Raw genomic sequence first — 18,561 nt, forward strand, 5'->3', positions numbered from 1 at the left:
TATAGTCCCTAAAATGTTTTCCTTACAGGTCCAAAAGCTAAGTTTACAATATGCCTCCGTGAAGGGGAGGGATGAGACAACTCACATTCGGAATACCTATGCGTGTGAAGCTCTTCCCACTGGCCAGAAAAGAATGCGGATGTTCAGAAAGACCGGGTTGCTGCCTAGGGTCGCAATGCTAATGAGCTGGTGGGGCAGTTTAGGATGGCCATGCTGTGATCTGTGTGACTCAAATATCTGCTCCTTCCACGGAACTCTTTAAAAGATACAAAAGATCAGCAGCCCAGATAAACAGGAAATCAGGAGTGAAACAATGTATCCAAGAGCAGTTGCTGTGATAAGGATGCCTTATACCCAGAGAAACAGATATGGGAGGCTCTTAAAAACATATACCCCCCCCCCGCCCCGCCCAGTTTTGCTCAGTGGATAGAGCGTCGGCCTGTGGACTGAGGGGTCCCAGGTTCGATTCCGGTCAGGGGCATGTGCCTTGGTTGCGGGCACAATCCCAGTGGGGGGTGTGCAGGAGGCAGCTGATCGATGTTTCTCTCTTATCAATGTTTCTGGCTCTCTATCCCTCTCCCTTCCTCTCTGTAAAAATCGGTAAAAATACATTAAAAAAAAACCAACCCAAAAAACACAAAAGAACAAACACATATCCCAGCCCCAGCCTGTGTGGTTGAGCATTTATGAACCAGGAGATCATGGTTTGATTCCCGGTCAGGACACATGCCCAGGTTGTGTGGTGCGTGCAGGAGGCAGCCAATCAATGATTCTCTCTCATCACAGATGTTTCTCTCTCCCTCTCCCTCTAAAATACAAATACTAAAAAATATAGTATTTGTGTTCCTAACACAAATATACACAAATACTAAAAAAAGGGAGGGGATCCACTTATACTGACAGAAATGACCTTTTAGATCACACATGGGTGTAATAGCTCTGGAAGGGAACCTAACTGCTGTAACTGTAGTGTTGGCTGCTTTAGGAGCCCCCGAGGGACTGGTGGACAGGTGGGAACACCCATATCTCTTCATCCTGCTTAATTTTTAGCACACTATTGGTTTTTTAAAAAATAAGAGCATTTCTTTAAAAGGACAGAGATGCCTGGCCCTGCCTGCAAGGGAGGGAGTGCAATGAGAATACTGATCTGTGGGCAGCCAGATTGAGCCCTGCATAGAAATACTATCCAGAGAGCTTGCTGAGTGGGTAACTTACCTACCTGCTATTTCCACTGAACCAACACTTGGTCTTTTGTCAAAACTTTCTCTCCAAATATTCCCTACAGATCTGTGTGTGGTGGAGGGGTGAGAAATTAAGAGTTCCTAGAAAAAAGATGTAAATCTCTGGAACAGGTGTTCTTTCTGTCCCTAGTTTTGCCATCTCACGTTCCTACAGGAGGATACATATTTAATGAACAACTAAGTCAATGATTCCTCACCAAGAGCCAATTGGCCACCACCTTTTTATTAGAGTTTTGCTGTCATCTTTGTAATTGCAAAGGCCCTAACAACATCCATATTCACCCTTCATCTGGGATAAGGACTATCTTCTTACTTTATAAAGCCTAACTCAGGAATCACCTAAACTTTCCATGCCGTGGAGCAGAGGTGAAACAATTTATCTGGCAGCTATAACTTATCTCTAAGGCATTTGTTCAAGACTGTACAAATTTCCTATTTTACATGACATTTTCAGTCTAATATCCTCCCCCTACCCCAACCTTGTAGGTACTGGGCCTTTCTTGTACTTAAGAGAATTACAACATCAATTAGCAAATATTTTCTAAGTGCCTGTTGTGTACAAGGGCTCTGAACTAGCCTTTGTTATTTTAAATACCACTCAATCCTAGAGTTTGGTTGGTTTTGAGTTCACAAAACTAAATAGGACAAAAATTTGATGCCACTGCGCCACCTGGAGGTTATATCAAAGTTTGAAAAACTACAGTAATTTATATGAAAGGGTTCTATTCCAAGTATCAATTAAAAAGACTAAATAAGGCCCTAGTTGGTTTGGCTCAGTCGACAGAGTGTCAGTCGGTGGACTGAAGAGTCCCGGGTTTGATTCCAGTCAAAGGCACATGCCTGGATTGCAGGCTCGATCCTCAGTAGGGGGTGTGCAGGAGGCAGCCAATCAATGATTCTCTCTCATCCTTCATGTTTCTATCTCTATCTCTCCCTCTTCTTTCCTCTCTGAAATCAATAAAAAATATATATTAAAAAAAAAAAAGAGTATATCAAGAACCAAGCTCAGTCTTCCCAAGTATGAATGTTTTTACCTTTGATGACCCCACTGATGTGTTCTAGGTCTGGACTCTAGAGATAGCTACACAACTGTTAGTGCCTAAATTCATTAAATGGTCCTCACCTAAAGAGGGTCAATTTTACTGCCTGCAAATTCTCTCAATAACTCATTTTTTTAAAAATGCCCATTGGAATGACAAAGAAGTCCTACAGACAACCTTTTCCCTGACCCACCCATCTTGGGGTCTGAATGTGGCAGCAGTGGAGATCCCTGTACCAGGAGGGCAGGTGTGGCTCAGCTGAGTTTCCACACCCCATACATTTTCTTAGATTATTCCTAGGAACTGCATTTTTAAAAACACGATAAACTTTAAATATACACAAAAGTAAAGAGAATGGTGCCGTGTACCATTTACTCAACTCTTTGAATTTTTAAAAATGCTATTTATTGAGTGTTCTTTTTCCTTAAATGTCATTTTCAAAATGTGTGCAAGTTTAAAATGCATTTGGACAAAAAGGAAGTGGAAGGTGTTTAATTGCAGCCACTCAAGCTGCTTGGCAAATCACCCTGCTTCACTCAGAGCAGCAAATGAGGCAGTAGATGCTGGTACCTTTTACACTCTATTCCAATGCAAACACTGGGAAAAGGTCATTTCCCAAAGAAGTATACTTAGACTGAAAGAGTTTTGTTTTGTGAATAAAGACTAAAATCTTCACAGCACCAATTTATATATAACTTGCAAACAAAAATATATATATTCTATATTTGAAATCCAAAAATTATAAAAAAGACTAAAATCACATATTACCATTTTGAATATCTTCTTGACTTGCCCAAAGTAGTCAGAAGTAGCCAAGACTGGAGTTTTCATGGACTGTGATACTTTACAAAGATCTTTTGATCCAAAGACAACAATGACAACACCAAAGGCACTACAAATGAGACGGAATGGGATGTGCGACTTGATGCTGACTTCTACTAGTTTCACGACCTTGAGCAAATTACTTAACTTCTCAGCCTCAGTTTCTTACTCTGTAAAAAGGTATAATGCTGCCTACTTTAGAGCTGTGAAGGTTAAAAGTTGCACATTAAACTCTTGGGAAATGATAGCTATTATTATCACCACCTGGCTGTGTGTTAAATGGACCTAGCTAAAAATGAGTTAATTCCTTAAATATAAATATAAATATAAATATGCCAGTAATACTTAACAACCCAGGTCTGGTGCTCCACTGAACCACCCTTTCAACTAAAGGACTGTGAGACTGGAGAAAAAGGCCTCCTCAACGTGTTAGAAATTATATGAGGAGCCAAGTGTCAACAAGAGATGTTTCCTGTTCAATTAACATGGAGAACCAGCTCCCTATGACATGACTGGTTTCATGCTGTCTGATTCTGCATCTGTGGAAGGAAGACATGGTAAAGATTGGACTCCAGGACCAGAAATCGTAGGAATTTCCTGGTACGATTTCTCCTGCAGGGCACTGAGTAAACAAGAAGTTCCAGTCAAGTTAAATCTGCAATGTCCCCAAGCTGAGATTACATTTCTGAAGCAATGATTCTTGAATAAAAATAAGCCTCTTGCCTGCAAAAGAAGCTTTCTTGACTTTAGACTGGAACCACCAATTGTGCTGACAGGACAGAGGTTTCTGTGTATACAGCTAGCGTTTGCAAGCATGGTAAAGAACTATACAAGGAATAATGCTGCCTTAGACAAGTGAGACAATATTTGTTAAATGAATTATCTCCTAAATAACAGTGCATATTCATGTGATGATACTGAAGAGATTTAAGGTACTTTCAGCTCCATGATCACACTTACGTTAATCCTGTGATTAAAGTCTCAGGGTGGGAAAAGAACAACAAAATAACCAACCTGGTACTAACTTAAGCACTCTTTATTCTGATCTTTCTAGACCAAAAGTTTCCAAAGGGCTAACTTTAGTTAATGAAAAATGCACAAAAGTTGTCCATTTAATCAGGAAATAGTATTTGCCAGGTCCCACCCACTGACCCTTTTGGAAGTATTTACTAAAAAGACATTTCAGGAAATAAGTGACCCATAGCCCCACTTCTCAAATACCATGACTTCCAAGTGTAAGTCATTATTTGTACTTGCCCACACACTAACTGACTTACTAAGCAGTCTAGGGTCAGTGCAGCAGGAGCCTGAAACATCCTGTGGTCTGTTGCAAGTCCAGTGCAGAATCCCTGCACCCAGTATATGAAGGAGAGAAAAGAGCAGCTAACACACCTCCTTAAGCCAACAGCCAAATTACAAGAGGAAGTGGATGAAGAGTGGAGGCCAGCAAAACAAGTTCTGTGGATCTTTAAAAATGTGGTCTGGCCCCAACAGTTTGAAATTTGGTGCTTTCAGCTTTCAGAATCTCAGTCACCAATTCTGGGGACTCTGGGAAATCCCATTCTGCTGTTGTCACTCACATTCTCAAAATAGGGCATTCCAGGCTCAATATTTCTCACCACCACTACTGTCCAATTAGAGATTTGTTCCGTTTTACATGATCTTTTCAAGATACCATGGGAAATGGGGGTGAGAATGAGCCCAACCCTATACACTTCATATACATTGTCAAGGTGAAGCAAGATCTCATTCTGTTGTATATAAATGAAATATTTAGAAGGTTGGCCATAACAGAAATAAACCCATGTTATATTCAGGTGATCATGTAAATACTACTTACTACAGAATTTAACTCTGTGCCAGGATCACACTGCTTGCTCTATTAGTCCAAAGGAGTAGCTTCAGTCCCACAAGAACCTTCTCTTACAGTCAGTCAAATGAGCTCTCTTCAAGTACTGTCAGCAGTATGCCCCATTTTTATGCCATTGCTTTCCCTCATCCTGCCCCCTTTCAGGGAGTTTCTGATTTACCTTTTCATTTTTAGAAGACTCCCATACCACCAAAATCTTCTAACTTCTTACTCATTCTGTCCACTACTGAATGAGATAGACTTTTCTTATAGCAATTCTCACAACCCACAGACTTCCTGTACTAAACTGCCTCTTGCAAAGCTGTCTTCTTGGTTTTCTTTTCACTGTATTCTTTAGGAAGTCTTCCTTTTGATGTTCACTCTCATTTTACCAGAATAGATCCTCAAGTAACCTCCTCGGAAAGCATGCATGCTACATAAACCAAATCTTGTATTTGATCGATAGCTTTGCTGGATCAAGAATTCTACGTTTATAATTTTTCCTCAGAAACCTCAAAACACTGCTCCACTGTCAGATAATTTCTTGTTATCTATTGCTGTTTAAGAAGTCTCAATCATTCTTTTGTAGATGAGCTATCTTTTCTCCCTCAACGTTTTTAGATTCTTTATCCTTAGTGTTTTGAAATTTCATAAATGGTACCTTTAAGATATCTGGTACCTGGGTCCTCAGAAGGAAGGTCTTTGGGAGCCCTGATACAGAGGCAAACCCCTTGGGGAAACACAGAGGCTTCTATTCCACAACAGTGACACATCCCTCCTGGGTTTAGGGCTGAAAGACCCTGGGTTTTCTGTTCAGAGAACCGGGGCCAGCTTCCAGATCAGCTGCTCTGATTCTCCCGGAAGGTGAGCAGTGCCAAGGGTTGTCCACTGCTCGCTACCCACAGGTACTCTTTCTGCAACACTCCCTGATCCTTCAAGAGGTCACATCACAATGGACATTTTAGTGCTGCACTCCTTCCTCCCTCCTTCGGCCCCCTGCAGACTCCTGGCTCTCTCCATGCTGTGCTCGCCTACCTGAGTCTCCTCCTCCTCACCTGCAAGATCCTCTGGTCCTTCCCTGGCTCCTCTTACTCTCTGAATACCAGGGCTTTCCCAGGACTTCCTGCAGAGTCTTTTCCCTCCAAAACCTCTCCCTCAGAGAGCTGACTTACCTAACACTTCCAGGCTTTCAGCCACTCCTCATCAGCCCCAATTTCCCAAAACCACCTCAAGTCCAGAATGGATGTTTCATTAGTACCTACAACCAAACGCTGCCTACCCTGAATCCCAGACCAGCACCTTCTCCCCATTTCCCATCATCTAAGGAGAAAAGATTAAAAAAAATTTTTTTATTTGTTTTCTTTTTTATAGCGAGAGAAAGGGAGCGGGAAAGAGAAATATAGATGAGAAACATTGATTAGCTCCCTTCCGCACACCCCCTACCTGGGATTGAGCCCGTAATCCAGGCAAGTGCCCTGACCGGGTATTGTTGAACCATCAACCTCTCAATGCATGGAACAATGTTCAATCAACTAAGCCACACTGGCCAGGGCAAGGAGCAAAGCTTTTTATCTTCCTTCCCACTATCTCGTGTCATGTTTACTCTTTCACAGCACCCTATCTCCCAGGCACACCTGACTGCTTACTGTTCTCTGATTATATACTGGATATGGAATGTGTGCACCATGATCGTGCCAATCTAGCACGCAGCCCACCACAGAAACCCCACCCACCTACCCATCAAAGCTCAGTGCTCTTAAGGCCCAAATCAAATGCCACTTGCCACAAAACTTTCTTTGACCCCAGTGTCTCATTATCTCTAGCCCTGGGGTAGAGCCTATATCATATCTCACTAGATTCTGAGTACCATAAGGAAGAGGTCACTAACTTTAAGAACACATGGCAATATTAAACATTGGCATGACATCTGCCCTAATCTCCCCCAAATTTCTAATCTCACTAATGACTATGTATCCTACAGATTCCATCTATATTTGTCCTGGGGTGGAGGGTGGCTAATATTTGACACAGAGCATTTAAAATATGAATGGCAGTTTAACAGCTGGAACAATGTCATTAACATGAGTACTGAGTCTTAACTTTTTTGTTAAGCCATAACAAACTAGAAATAAATTGATGTGTATATTTTTCTCTATAACTAGTTTCACTGGACAGGAGAACAGTGTTGGAACCCTTGTTAAAACATAATGGAATTCTTAAACTCATTTATTAACATGTGGGGAAACTGAGGCTCCAAATGGCAAGAGGTCGCCCACCTTGTTTTTTGGCAGGCCTGGAGGAGACACTGGGAGACTCCAGGGCCTCCAGCTCCTTCCTACTCCACTCTGCTCTCGAGAGAAAGAAAAAAAGGTGCCCCACTCTGTCCTTAAGACAGTAACATCACAGATTTCTTCCTGACCCAGCCCTTAAATTTCCTGGGTGGGTCCAGGCTCCATTCAGGCAGGGAAAAGAGGACACTCTGCTCCAGAGTTTATTAGTTCATTTCATTTTACTTAAAAGTTTACATCTCTGTAAAAACTGCCCAACAATACGGAAAATAAATAATGTAAAAAGGGCAGAGGCTTCTATAGGGAGCTCAGCCTGTTTCAGGAAAAACAAACATCCAATGGATTCAGACCGTCCTTGCTGCTCACCTCTTCATAGTCATAGGGTCCCAAGCATGAATACCTGAACTCTTCCTATCCACCAGCTTACATTAACAAAATGATGGGAGTTTCCCTAGTGCCCCAGTGAATCATGAATGCATGAAATCCTCTCTCGTGGTCAGCTGTACATAGTAGTACAGACCCAGGTCTCCTGCGGCTTAGCCCAGGACAACACACTGCATATGAAACTTACACGAGCAGGCCAGGGGATGGTATAAAGATACCCATTTCCAAACAAATTATGTCCAATTTATTTATTCACAAGCAAAATCATTTATGGAATTAAAGAGTATTTACTTCATCTTATTGTCTTCAAGGATCTAAAATGGTGCCACTCACATTAACAGTATAGTTACTATTAAAAATAAAACCAACTGCTTTTGTTTTCAAATGTTTCCCTAGAGCAAAAATACAAACCACCATTGTAACTTAGGCACACAAAAATACAGTTGGCAACACTCAAGTAAGATGAAAAGAAAGTTCTTGTAACTTACCTAGCAAATTCTGCCAGTTGTTTGGGATCTGAGAGGTCAATGCCAGGTATCCCTCCAGGAGGAAGTTTCTTTCCTGTCATATACTCTGAATAGTCAGGAGGTGAGTTCTCGCCAATGATCTGTTCTTCAACCACCGTCTCATGGTCAATATCTTTTTTTTCATCTGAAGCACACCAAAAGATGATCTTAGCTAAGTAAAAATGTCTATGTGGGCAAATACATTTTAAAAACTATATAAAGTGTTTTCATTAGCAGCTTCTTAAATGGGAGATTTATAGCCACAACTCAATTTCTTAAGCACCCAGTCTTTTTTCCTTAATCTCTTAAAATCCCATTTTTGCTTGAAAGTCACCAAAATCTTCAATGCCAAACCCAGCCGGTCTGTCTCTGAATGCTCCTTCCCAGCCCACAGGGCGGTTCCCCAGCACCTGCTTCCCTGGATTCATCCACTTCTCTCTCTGGCTTATGTTCAGCTTCTTGCTTCTCCTACCACCTCTCTCAGAGTTCTGCTTTTGGTCTACCCACACATTTCCTGTTAACCACCAACATTGCAACAAGTCTCACTTTATAGCCTTCACCTTAGGTAGACTCCTGCCTACCTCTCCAGCCTCCTCATTCTTCACTCTTCTCAGCTCCATTGGCCTTTTAGTTCCTCAAATGCACCATGGCTCAGCGCCTTTCCTCTGCAACTCGCTCTTGACTTCGACTTATAACTATAGCTGTGTAATAGTTGTCAGCTCTTCCACCAGACTGCCACCCCTCCAGGACAGGGGTGCTGGTCAGTCCTGACCCCATGTATCTGCAGAGCCTTGTTCAAAGTCTGCACGATTGGCCCTCAATGAGCACCTGGCTTGAAGAATGTAGGACACCTCTAACTCATGTGTCACCATCATCTCAAATCCAACAGGGTAAAGGAATATTGATCCCCATAATTAATCTCCTGTATCACAGACATCAAATCCTATTGATCATTTTGAAAAGGTCTTCTCTCCCTTTGTCCTACCACCATCAACTTAGTTATTACCTCAAGCCTAAAATGACTACTGAAGTTCTTAACTGAGCTTCAAAATCATGTTCTGCTCTAGTGATGCTCCAAAGGATAAACTGATACAGAAAATGCAAGCGGATACATTTTCACTGGTGGTGCCTCAACAGAGGTATAAACTACTTCAGCCTGGCACTCTGGGTCCTATGCTGTCTGGTTTCATTTTAACACATCTAGGCTCACCCTCTATTTCTCTATGTCTCCTGTACACGTGCTCTCCATACTCCAACCAGCCATTTTCCCACAGGTTAATTCACAAGTGCCTGGCAAGTTCTCCCTCGCTCTAATTCCAGCCTACCTCCGAGCCTCCCATTCTTACTTTCAATTTCTGTATTTATTTATTGCTAATAACACTGCCAAAACACTAAAATCATGCTGTTGTGAGTTTTTATCAGCCTGCTCTCCTACACTGGAGGGAAAGCCCAGAGACCAAACCAGCCTTGTACAACTCTGGTGCCTAAAAGCAGAAAACAAGTGCTCCAAAAATACAATGTTAACTGAAATGTTCTTTTTCTCCACCAAAGTGATTCACAAAAAGCAGGAACACTAGAACTTTCAGAAGTGAAAGCTTGGTTGTCCAACTCTTGCATTACCTTCCACCGGTGTTAAAACCCATGACTAAAAACCAAACCAAATTCTGCAATTAATGTCACTACCAAAAACAGCACATAGCTGTTTAGCACCCTGCTCTCTGACACCAGACGTGAGGGAAAGATACAAGTAGAACAGGTAGAACGTAGGTCCATTTGATTCAAGTTCAGTCCCCCTCAGCAATGAAAAGCACAGAATACAACTGCTTTAAACTTTAAGCACCTCTCTTTGCCCATCACTCTCCATTTCAGGAACTCTTGTTGGTCATTACAAGGAATTGCAGAACAGAACAGTAGCACACATTTCACTGAATGTTTGTGTGTAGGCACTAGTCTAATCACACATACATCACTCTACGAAGTGGGAAAATTAGCAACTGCATTTTACAGAGGAGAAAGATGAGGCACAGAAAAGTTAAGTCAGTAGCAAATATGAACTCATGAAGTCTAAGACCTGTGTGCTTAGCCATTACACTCAGCTGTCTCTTATTTGGAACTAGAAAGGACTAGCTAGAACTGTGCACCTGAAACCTGGATAATTTTGTTAACCAGTGTCACCCCAATAAAATTAGTAAAAAGGAAAAATAAAATAAACCAATTGGCACAATGCCTAGCAAAAACAAACCAAAAAACGAACTAGATAATATCTCCCGGGTTACCCATTGAGAGATGAAGAATATCCATCCAGGAATGAAGGGGCCTAAGAAAACAATGGCTGGGTGTTTTAATAAGCAAGTTCAAGAAATGTAGTTATTGATCGTAAGTCACAAGGCTGGGGCTCTGCACTGTGACCAGATTCTTTCATTCCTCTTCTCAGGGCTGAGGCAATTCACCTCCAATTTCTCCAACTTACACGACTGCTACTATGCATCAACTTTCAAGTGGCACAGAAACATATTGGTGGGCAGGGAAGCTATTTTTCTTCAGTGATGTTTTATATTTCTGATATTAGAATGATACCAAGACTCAGAAACACTGCTGCTCTGAGCAAGCTACTGATGAGAGCACATCTCAAGTATGCTGGGGCAGAAAAAGACTGACCTCCTGGCATAAAGAAGTCACAGCTGAATCACTCACTGTATTAGTTCAAACCATGACTAAGGGCCTCCTATGTGCCTGGCACTGTTCCATTTCTGGCTGTTCAGGAAGAAAAGCCAGAAACAAAACAGTTTCTGCCCTCTGTTCTCAAGATCAAGGTGCCAGCCAATTCAGTGCTCAGCAAAGCTCTTCTTCCTGTTTTGTTTTGTTTTTTTAAAAATATACTTTATTGATTTTTTACAGAGAGGAAGGGAGAGGGATAGAGAGTTAGAAACATCAATGAGAGAGAAACATCGATCAGCTGCCTCCTGCACACACTCCCAACTGGGGATGTGCCCTCAACCAAGGTACATGCCCTTGACTGGAATTGAACCTGGGACCCTTGAGTCTGCAGGCCGATGCTCCATCCACTGAGCCAAACCGGTTAGGGCTTCTTCCTGGTTTTTAGACAAATGCCTTCTTGCTGTGTCCTCACATACCCAGAATTCCTGTCTCTTCCTATAAGGAAGGGCACTAATCCCATTTACCAGGGCTCTATCCTCATAATTTCATTAGCTCCCAAAGGCCCTACCCCTAGGGATTAGGGCTTCAGTATCTGACTTTTGGAGTGACACAAACAGAAGTCAAATGAGGAAATATTTAAGGCTCAGTTCTTAGTTTTAATATTCAAGATGAAGCATGGGGGTGGGGATGAATTAGAATACAGCCCTGGCCTGGTGACTGGGCTGGTTACAGCGTTGTCAGGATATACCAAGGTTGTGGATTCAATCCCCATTGGGCACACACACAAGTCAACCAATGAATGCGTAAGTGGGTGAAACAACAAATTGATGTTTCTCTCTCTAAACTCCATAATTTTTTTTTTAATGAACAAAATAAACCCAGAGCTGGCAAGATTTTACAACCTCCAGGAACAGCCTGTGGGTCAAGCTTGGCCTGTCCCACACCCCTCATTTTCATTGTTTCCTTTTTATCCTCTTTTTTTAAATTTTGGTAAAAGATATGAACATAATATTTAATTCTCTGTAAATGTGCAATTCAGTGGCATTAAGTACATTCACAATGTTGTGTAACTATCACCACTATCTATACCAGGGGTGGGCAAACTTTTTGACTCGAGGGCCACAATGGATTCTTAAACTGGACTGGAGGGCCGGAACAAAAGCATGGATGGAGTGCTTGTGTGAACTAATATAAACTCAAAGTAAACATCATTTCATAAAAGGGTACGCTTTTTTTTTTTTTTTTTTTTTTTTAGTTTTATTCATTTCAAACGGGCCGTAGTTTGCCCACGGCTGATCTATACCCATCACTTAATTGCCCCAACAGAAACTTGGTACCCATTAAAAATGACCCCTCCTTCTCCAGCCTCAGGTAAGCTCTATTCTATTTTGTTTCTATGAATTCACCTATTCTAAGTATCTTTTATAAGTGGATCCATACAGTACTTATCCTTTTGTGCCTGGCTCATGTCACTGCGCATGTTTTCAAGATTTATCCACGTTGTAACATGTATCAAAATTTCATTCTTTTTCATGTTTGCATAATATACCTGTGTGGGCATACCACATTTTGCTTATTCATTCATCTATTGATGGACACTTAGGTTATTTCCATCTTTTAGCTACTGTGAATAACAGAATGACGGTGTACAAATATACTTTCTATTTTTATAAATAAAATTTGATTGGAACAGCCATACTAATTTGTTTACATACCTCCTATGGCTGCTTTCCTGCTACAATGACACATGAAGTTGATTAGCTGCAACAAAGATTGCAGGATTTTCAAATCCTAAAATATCACTATCTAACAATTTTACAGAAAAGGTTTGCTGACCTTTGGTCTATTTTTTTTTTAAATATATTTTTATTGATTTTTTACAGAGAGGAAGGGAGAGGGATAGAGAGTTAGAAACATCAATGAGAGAGAAACATCGATCAGGTGCCTCCTGCACACCCCCTACTGGGGATGTGCCCACAACCAAGGTACATGCCCATGACGGGAATTGAACCTGGGACCCTTCAGTCCCCAGGTTGATGCTCCATCCACTGAGCCAAACCAGTTAGGGCGACCTTTGGTCTATTTAATGAGATTTCACTTAGGAGAAAATGGAACTAAACCACAGCGGCAAGCCTTCTATTTAAAAAAAAAGAAACAATTTTTGATGGGGAGATTACTAAACAATGGGGTTTACTACCAAAAAGGACAACGTCTGTCAAGTCTTTAAAACAGAGTGGAGTGAAGTTTTATTTTGGAGGAATAAATATGACTGGGCAATGACTTGATGCCCAGGGGTAGGATAAGAATGTTGAGTTTCTTGTTTCCATTTCTTAGAGGATGGTGTATCATCAGCTGATATGGAGGACAATGGGGGAAGAGAGACTGTGCAGGACCAGGTCTGGAGTTCCACTGAGATCTGTGTGACATCCAGTGGACAGACCTCAAGGAGGTACTTGGAGATGCAACTGTGGGGGAGAAGAAATCTAGGTTGGAAAAATATATGGGAATCAATGGTATACAGACTGTATTTAAAGCCACCAAAATACAGAATATTATCTATTGAAAAATATATTGACAAAGAGAGAACTCAGAATCAAAATCCAGATAATTCCAATGTTGAGAATGAGGAAGACTCTGCAAAGGAGACTGATGAGATATGTCCAGATGTAGGGAGAAAACTAGCTTTGTCTACTGAGACTTTTACTCAGTGACACACCAAGTGCAAGTGGTTCACAGTGAAGGCAGTCTCTCCAAGTACAGACAGTAAGAGCATGGTCTGTGCATAATTTAAAAACTGATTAGAAGTCAGTCTGCTTTTGATTATCACCATACACATGCATTTCTAAATGTCAGTGATATAATATTCTTGCCTTAAAAAAATCTTGTTGGTCTAAGTTCTAAATAATTGCTGTGGTTACTGTACACTTTCATGTTTTTTACTTATTACTTAATAAGCAGTGTATTAATTACCTGGAAGTAAATTTGAAAAACTTGAAGACTGATGCACAGAAATTATAAAGAGGGTTGTTAACTCTTCAATAACAATATGCAAGGAAATAAACTATTTACATAGAAAAAAAAAATTCACATTCTGAAGAAGAGAGCTTGCCAGAGAAATGACAAAAGATGCTGGGTTCTTTGGCCAGGAGAAATCAAAGACAATGTTTGTCTCATTTTCAGCAAGAGATGGGCACATATTAAAATAACAGATCAAATAATGGCAGTGTTTGTTATTACTTGGCCATTTTATTTGATTTTTGCAAAAGAAAATCTCCAGAAATCTTTGCCAAATAGAAATTTTTGATGCTCTAAAACATAAATTAATATTTTATTAAATTTACAGACCATATGTTCAAAAAATATAGTAGTGAAAAGTTACTCTTTTTTTTTTAAAAAACAATTTTATTGTAAAATGTTTTACAGTTATAATATGCATTCAAATGAAGAAGACTTTCGCTGTCTGCACTGGCCACATATCCATTTCTATGGAAATAGATTTGCCATATAGAGGGAAAAGAAGGTGTTAACTGATCCACTCTCAATGTCAAATGTTATGTACATTATTGAGCTGTACTTATTGGCAATGGGGTGATAGCAATACCCATCTAGGTAAAGCATGTTAATGAAGCAAAGTATCTAAATCTGCTTTAAAAAATTGTTTTATAGTTGATCATTAAACAACATAGGCTTGAACTGCACAGGTTTACTTGTATGCAGATTTTTTCAATAATACCTGTTATTGTTTTCTATCAGAGGTGGGGAGTACGTGGAATTTCAACTGTGCGGATGTGGCACCCATAACCTTTTCTTGTTCAGGGGTCAACTGTGTGTATACTAGGTATACATCCTCTCTGGAGTTTTCCTAGAGGGTGGACTTAGTTAACTATCCCTTCATTGCTTCAAGAAGACAGGGTCAATCCACATTAGAAGTTTCACTGCAATGAGTTTCTATAACCAGTGTTAACTTAAATGTAAAATTGTGAAAACAAACAAACAAACAAACAAACAAATAAATAAAATTGTGATTACCAGAACTCAACTGGGCAAAGCAAATTAAAACCTACGTCATAATGCCCGGCTGGCGTGGTTCAATGGTTGAGCGTTGACCTATGAACCAGGAGGTTACAGTTCAATTCCCGGTCGGGGCATATGCCTGGGTTGAGGGCTCAATCCCATGCAGGAGGCAGCTGATCAATGATTCTTTTTTTTTTTTTTTAAATATATTTTATTGATTTTTTGTAGAGAGGAAGGGAGAGAGATAGAGAGTTAGAAACATCGATGAGAGAGAAACATCGATCAGCTGCCTCCTGCACATCTCCCACTGGGGATGTGCCCGCAACCCAGGTACATGCCCTTGGCCGGAATCGAACCTGGGACCTCTCAGTCCGCAGGCCGACGCTCTATCCACTGAGCCAAACCGGTTTCGGCGATGATTCTCTCTCATCATTGATGCTTCTACCTCTCTCTTCCTCTCTGAAATCAATAAAAAATATTTTTTAAAAAAAACCAATGTCACAATTCCTATATGAAAAAAGTTGAGAATGCAAGGCACTGCTTCATACGGATAGTAGGGTGGTGGGGGAAATTATATTGATAACTTCTCATCAAAATTGTGGATTGGTTATGTCACTAACCTCTGGTCAAACACAAATGACCTGCTACAATCAGACCAAAGTTTAGTTTAATGGCCTAAAATGGAACGTGGAAAAGCTAGCCAATGCCACCCATAAATGGGACACACATTTTTAATTATTTCAGAAATTAAATAATCAATTCATTCACATTTTAAAGATATTCTCTATTTCTTGCATATGAAACTATTCAAAGGGTAGAAAAGTTGTGTAAGTCCATTTCTCATATATATCTTTCCTTCTCTGTTAACAAAGCTATAATCACTGAAAGTCTAGTTTGAGAGGCAAAGCAAAGAGACTCAAAATAATTTACAGTCCAAAAGGTATGATTAAGGAACTAAATGAAAAGGCTGGGAGCATTCTACAGGTCTCCAGAGAAGAGGTTAAAAAGTGGAGTCTCACCCTAGCTGGTTTTGCTCAGAGGGTAGAGCGTCGGCTGGCGGACTGAAGGGTCCCGAGTTCAATTCCAGTCAAGGGCATATGCCCAGGTTGCGGGCACGATCCCCAGTAGGGGTTGTGCAGGAGGCAGCCCATCAATGATTCTCTCTCATTGATTTTTTCTATCTCTCGCTCCCCCTCCCTTCCTCTCTGAAAGCAATAAAGATATTGAAAATCTAGGACATATGTACTACTATTTGTAATACTTTAAACAAGAAAATAAAAAAATTTTAAAAATTTTAAAAATACATATATTGAAAATCTATACTAATAAAAGGGTAATATGCTAATTAGACCGGTCGACCAGACATCTTCCAGACATCCAACTTCCTTCTGGACAAAGCTGGAGCTGAGGTGGCGGGAGCTGAGGTGGCGGGAGCCGAGGCAGAGGCAGTTAGGGGTGATCAGGCCGGCAGGGTAGCAGTTAGGAGGAGGCCAGGCCAGCAGAGTTAGTGGGCATCCAGGCCAGGAGGGGGCTTGATCCCTGGTAGGGGATGTGCAGGAGGCAGTTGATCGATGTTATGCTCTCCCATTAATGTTTCTCTCCATTCCCTTCTTCTATCTCTAAAAAAATAAAAAAATATTTTTTAAAAAGATCTTTTTCCTTCAAGAGGCCTTTCCTTCCTATTCATGAACCTTGCTTGGTTTCTTTGGTAATGAATAAAGAGAATGGCACCTACCTTATAAGGTTGAGACAAGATAACACACTGATGCCAACCATTTTGTCTGGAATAGAGGAGTGTGTAAAAACTCTTTCAGTCCACTTTTCCCTCCCTCCTGGGTTTAAGGACACAGTAGGTACTATGCTTAATGGTTTTTAAAGAATGTAGTAAGCAAGTAAAAAACACAGAAAATTATAGACAATCTTCAGTTAGGTTACACTTTAAATCTTTTGGCCATTCTAAGTGTGTGAAATGTGACATTAGATTGGTGGGAATCTGTGCATTACTACCAGTCAGTGGTCCCCTTCAAATATAAAGTAGTTTATTTTAGAATTCAGTCTTAAGTAAAGCTTGATTTTCCTTATAATATTTTCCCATCTTGGAATCAGATAACAGTAGTAAGGTTTCCTTTTGTACCTTGATTGCCAGGAAGCTCATTAGGGTTGACCCTAATGTTTCCTTATTTATATTCCTTACTTTGTTGTTTTGTTAATCCTCACCCAAGAATATTTTTTCCATTGCTTTTTTAGAGAGAGTGGAAGGGAGGGAGAGAGAAGAACATCAACGACATCGGTTGCCTCCTGCATGCGCACCACCTTTGACCTGGAATTGAACCCAAGACCCTTTGGTACGTAGGGTGATGCTCTAACCACTGAGCACTGACCAGGATGGACCCTAATGTTTCCTTTCTTCTGAACCTGATTTTCTATTTTTACCAATTCTCACAATTATTTACCTATTTATTTACTTACTTATTTATGGGTTGACTAGATTTTATTTCTCCACACCTTCCATTTTATTTTAGTCCATTAACTTTGGTATGACCATTCTAGGTTACTTTTAGCAAAAATGACATTCCTTATCCACCACTACTACCTCCTTCACTTAAATGGGATAAAGCTACATATTTGAGACTCACTGCTAAGCAATAGGCAAAAGTGAGCCATAAGCTGTTTCCACTTTCCCCCACTAATGAAGACCCTAAGTAGGGATAATATCATTTACTGAGTACCTGGTACCTGTTTTCTGCTAGCAACTATCACATTCCTTAATTCAAGCAAAAACCTTTAAGATATTAACCCCATGTTTTTTGGTTGAAGAAATCAAGCCTCAGAAATAACAAGTAATGTTAAGCACAGTAAGTCACAGATCTAGGATTGATTCTGAAGTCCATGCCTTTTCTAAAAAGGGAAGGTTTTTCGACCCCTCCTCATCGTCATTTCTTTCCCACCTCTGTCTTAATAGAGAAGTGTGGCATTTGGGTCTACAGGCTAGGATTCTGCCTTGTGCACTTCTGTGCACTCAGCTAATTGCTGAGAACATTCTGTGTCTAGTGCTGTTCTAAGGCTGCAGGGTTATAGCCCAGGGCTTACACTCTAGAGCAGTGGTTCCCACAGGGGGGCAATTCAAGAACGAGTTAACAGTGATTTTTTTTGCATTTTTTATGGCTCTAGGGGCCTCATATACAGAATATAAATATATATTGTGACATATTCATGCATTTGAGTTCTCTATTATGTTTTGAAACTTTATTTGCTATTTTTTCATATCACTTCTTATTATTTTTTAACAATTTCTTAGTGATTTCTTCCTCATACTTCAACTGTCCTTTCGTTCTTTTATTTTTCTCTTTCATGGATGCCATGTTCCTTGGAAGCTTGTTTAGACCAAGTTAATGGCCTTTTAGGGTTCCTCCACGTGAATAGAAATTCACTTTTTGAATAATAAGAATTATATGTCACCGGGGGTGGAGGGTGTGTGTGTGTGTGGGGACACATCAGGATTTCAGAGATGCTTACGTGGGGCATGACCCAAAAAAGGTTGGGAGCCACTGCTCTAGAGGAAGTAGACAAGAAAATTAAAAGAAAAAGGGCAAGATGTTTGTAGACAGTGCTACAAAGAAAATAAAACAACAGTTATGAGATAGAGTGACAGAGTGTGTGCACACTAATTTGAATGAGCAGAGAAGGCCTCTTAGAGCTGAGACTTGAAAAACAAGGTTACACTAAGAATGGGAGTACCTGGCTCAGAGCACTGGAAGC

The 18,561-nt window shown here is 40.5% G+C and overlaps 1 protein-coding gene across 9 annotated transcripts in view; it reads right to left on the minus strand.

The window, feature by feature from the left end:
• YY1 (YY1 transcription factor) overlaps positions 1 to 18,561 on the minus strand; it is a 33,102-nt gene that overhangs the window by 7,414 nt on the left and 7,127 nt on the right. For 3 of the 9 annotated variants that reach the window (XR_004968819.1, XR_004968818.1, XR_004968821.1), the window contains exons 2-3: positions 8,113 to 8,275; positions 86 to 256 (exon numbers count right to left, since the gene is read on the minus strand). Coding sequence is in view for 3 of the 9 variants with exons in the window: in XM_036317164.1 (XP_036173057.1) it covers positions 8,113 to 8,275 (163 nt within the window). In the remaining 6 variants the exon portion in view is untranslated. The remainder of the gene's footprint in view (positions 1 to 85; positions 257 to 8,112; positions 8,276 to 18,561) is intronic. The other 6 variants (XR_004968826.1, XR_004968822.1, XR_004968823.1 and 3 more) reach the window with 2 other exon arrangements.

Source organism: Myotis myotis, unplaced genomic scaffold (genome assembly GCF_014108235.1).
Source record: "Myotis myotis isolate mMyoMyo1 unplaced genomic scaffold, mMyoMyo1.p scaffold_m19_p_1, whole genome shotgun sequence".
Lineage (NCBI taxonomy): Eukaryota > Metazoa > Chordata > Mammalia > Chiroptera > Vespertilionidae > Myotis > Myotis myotis.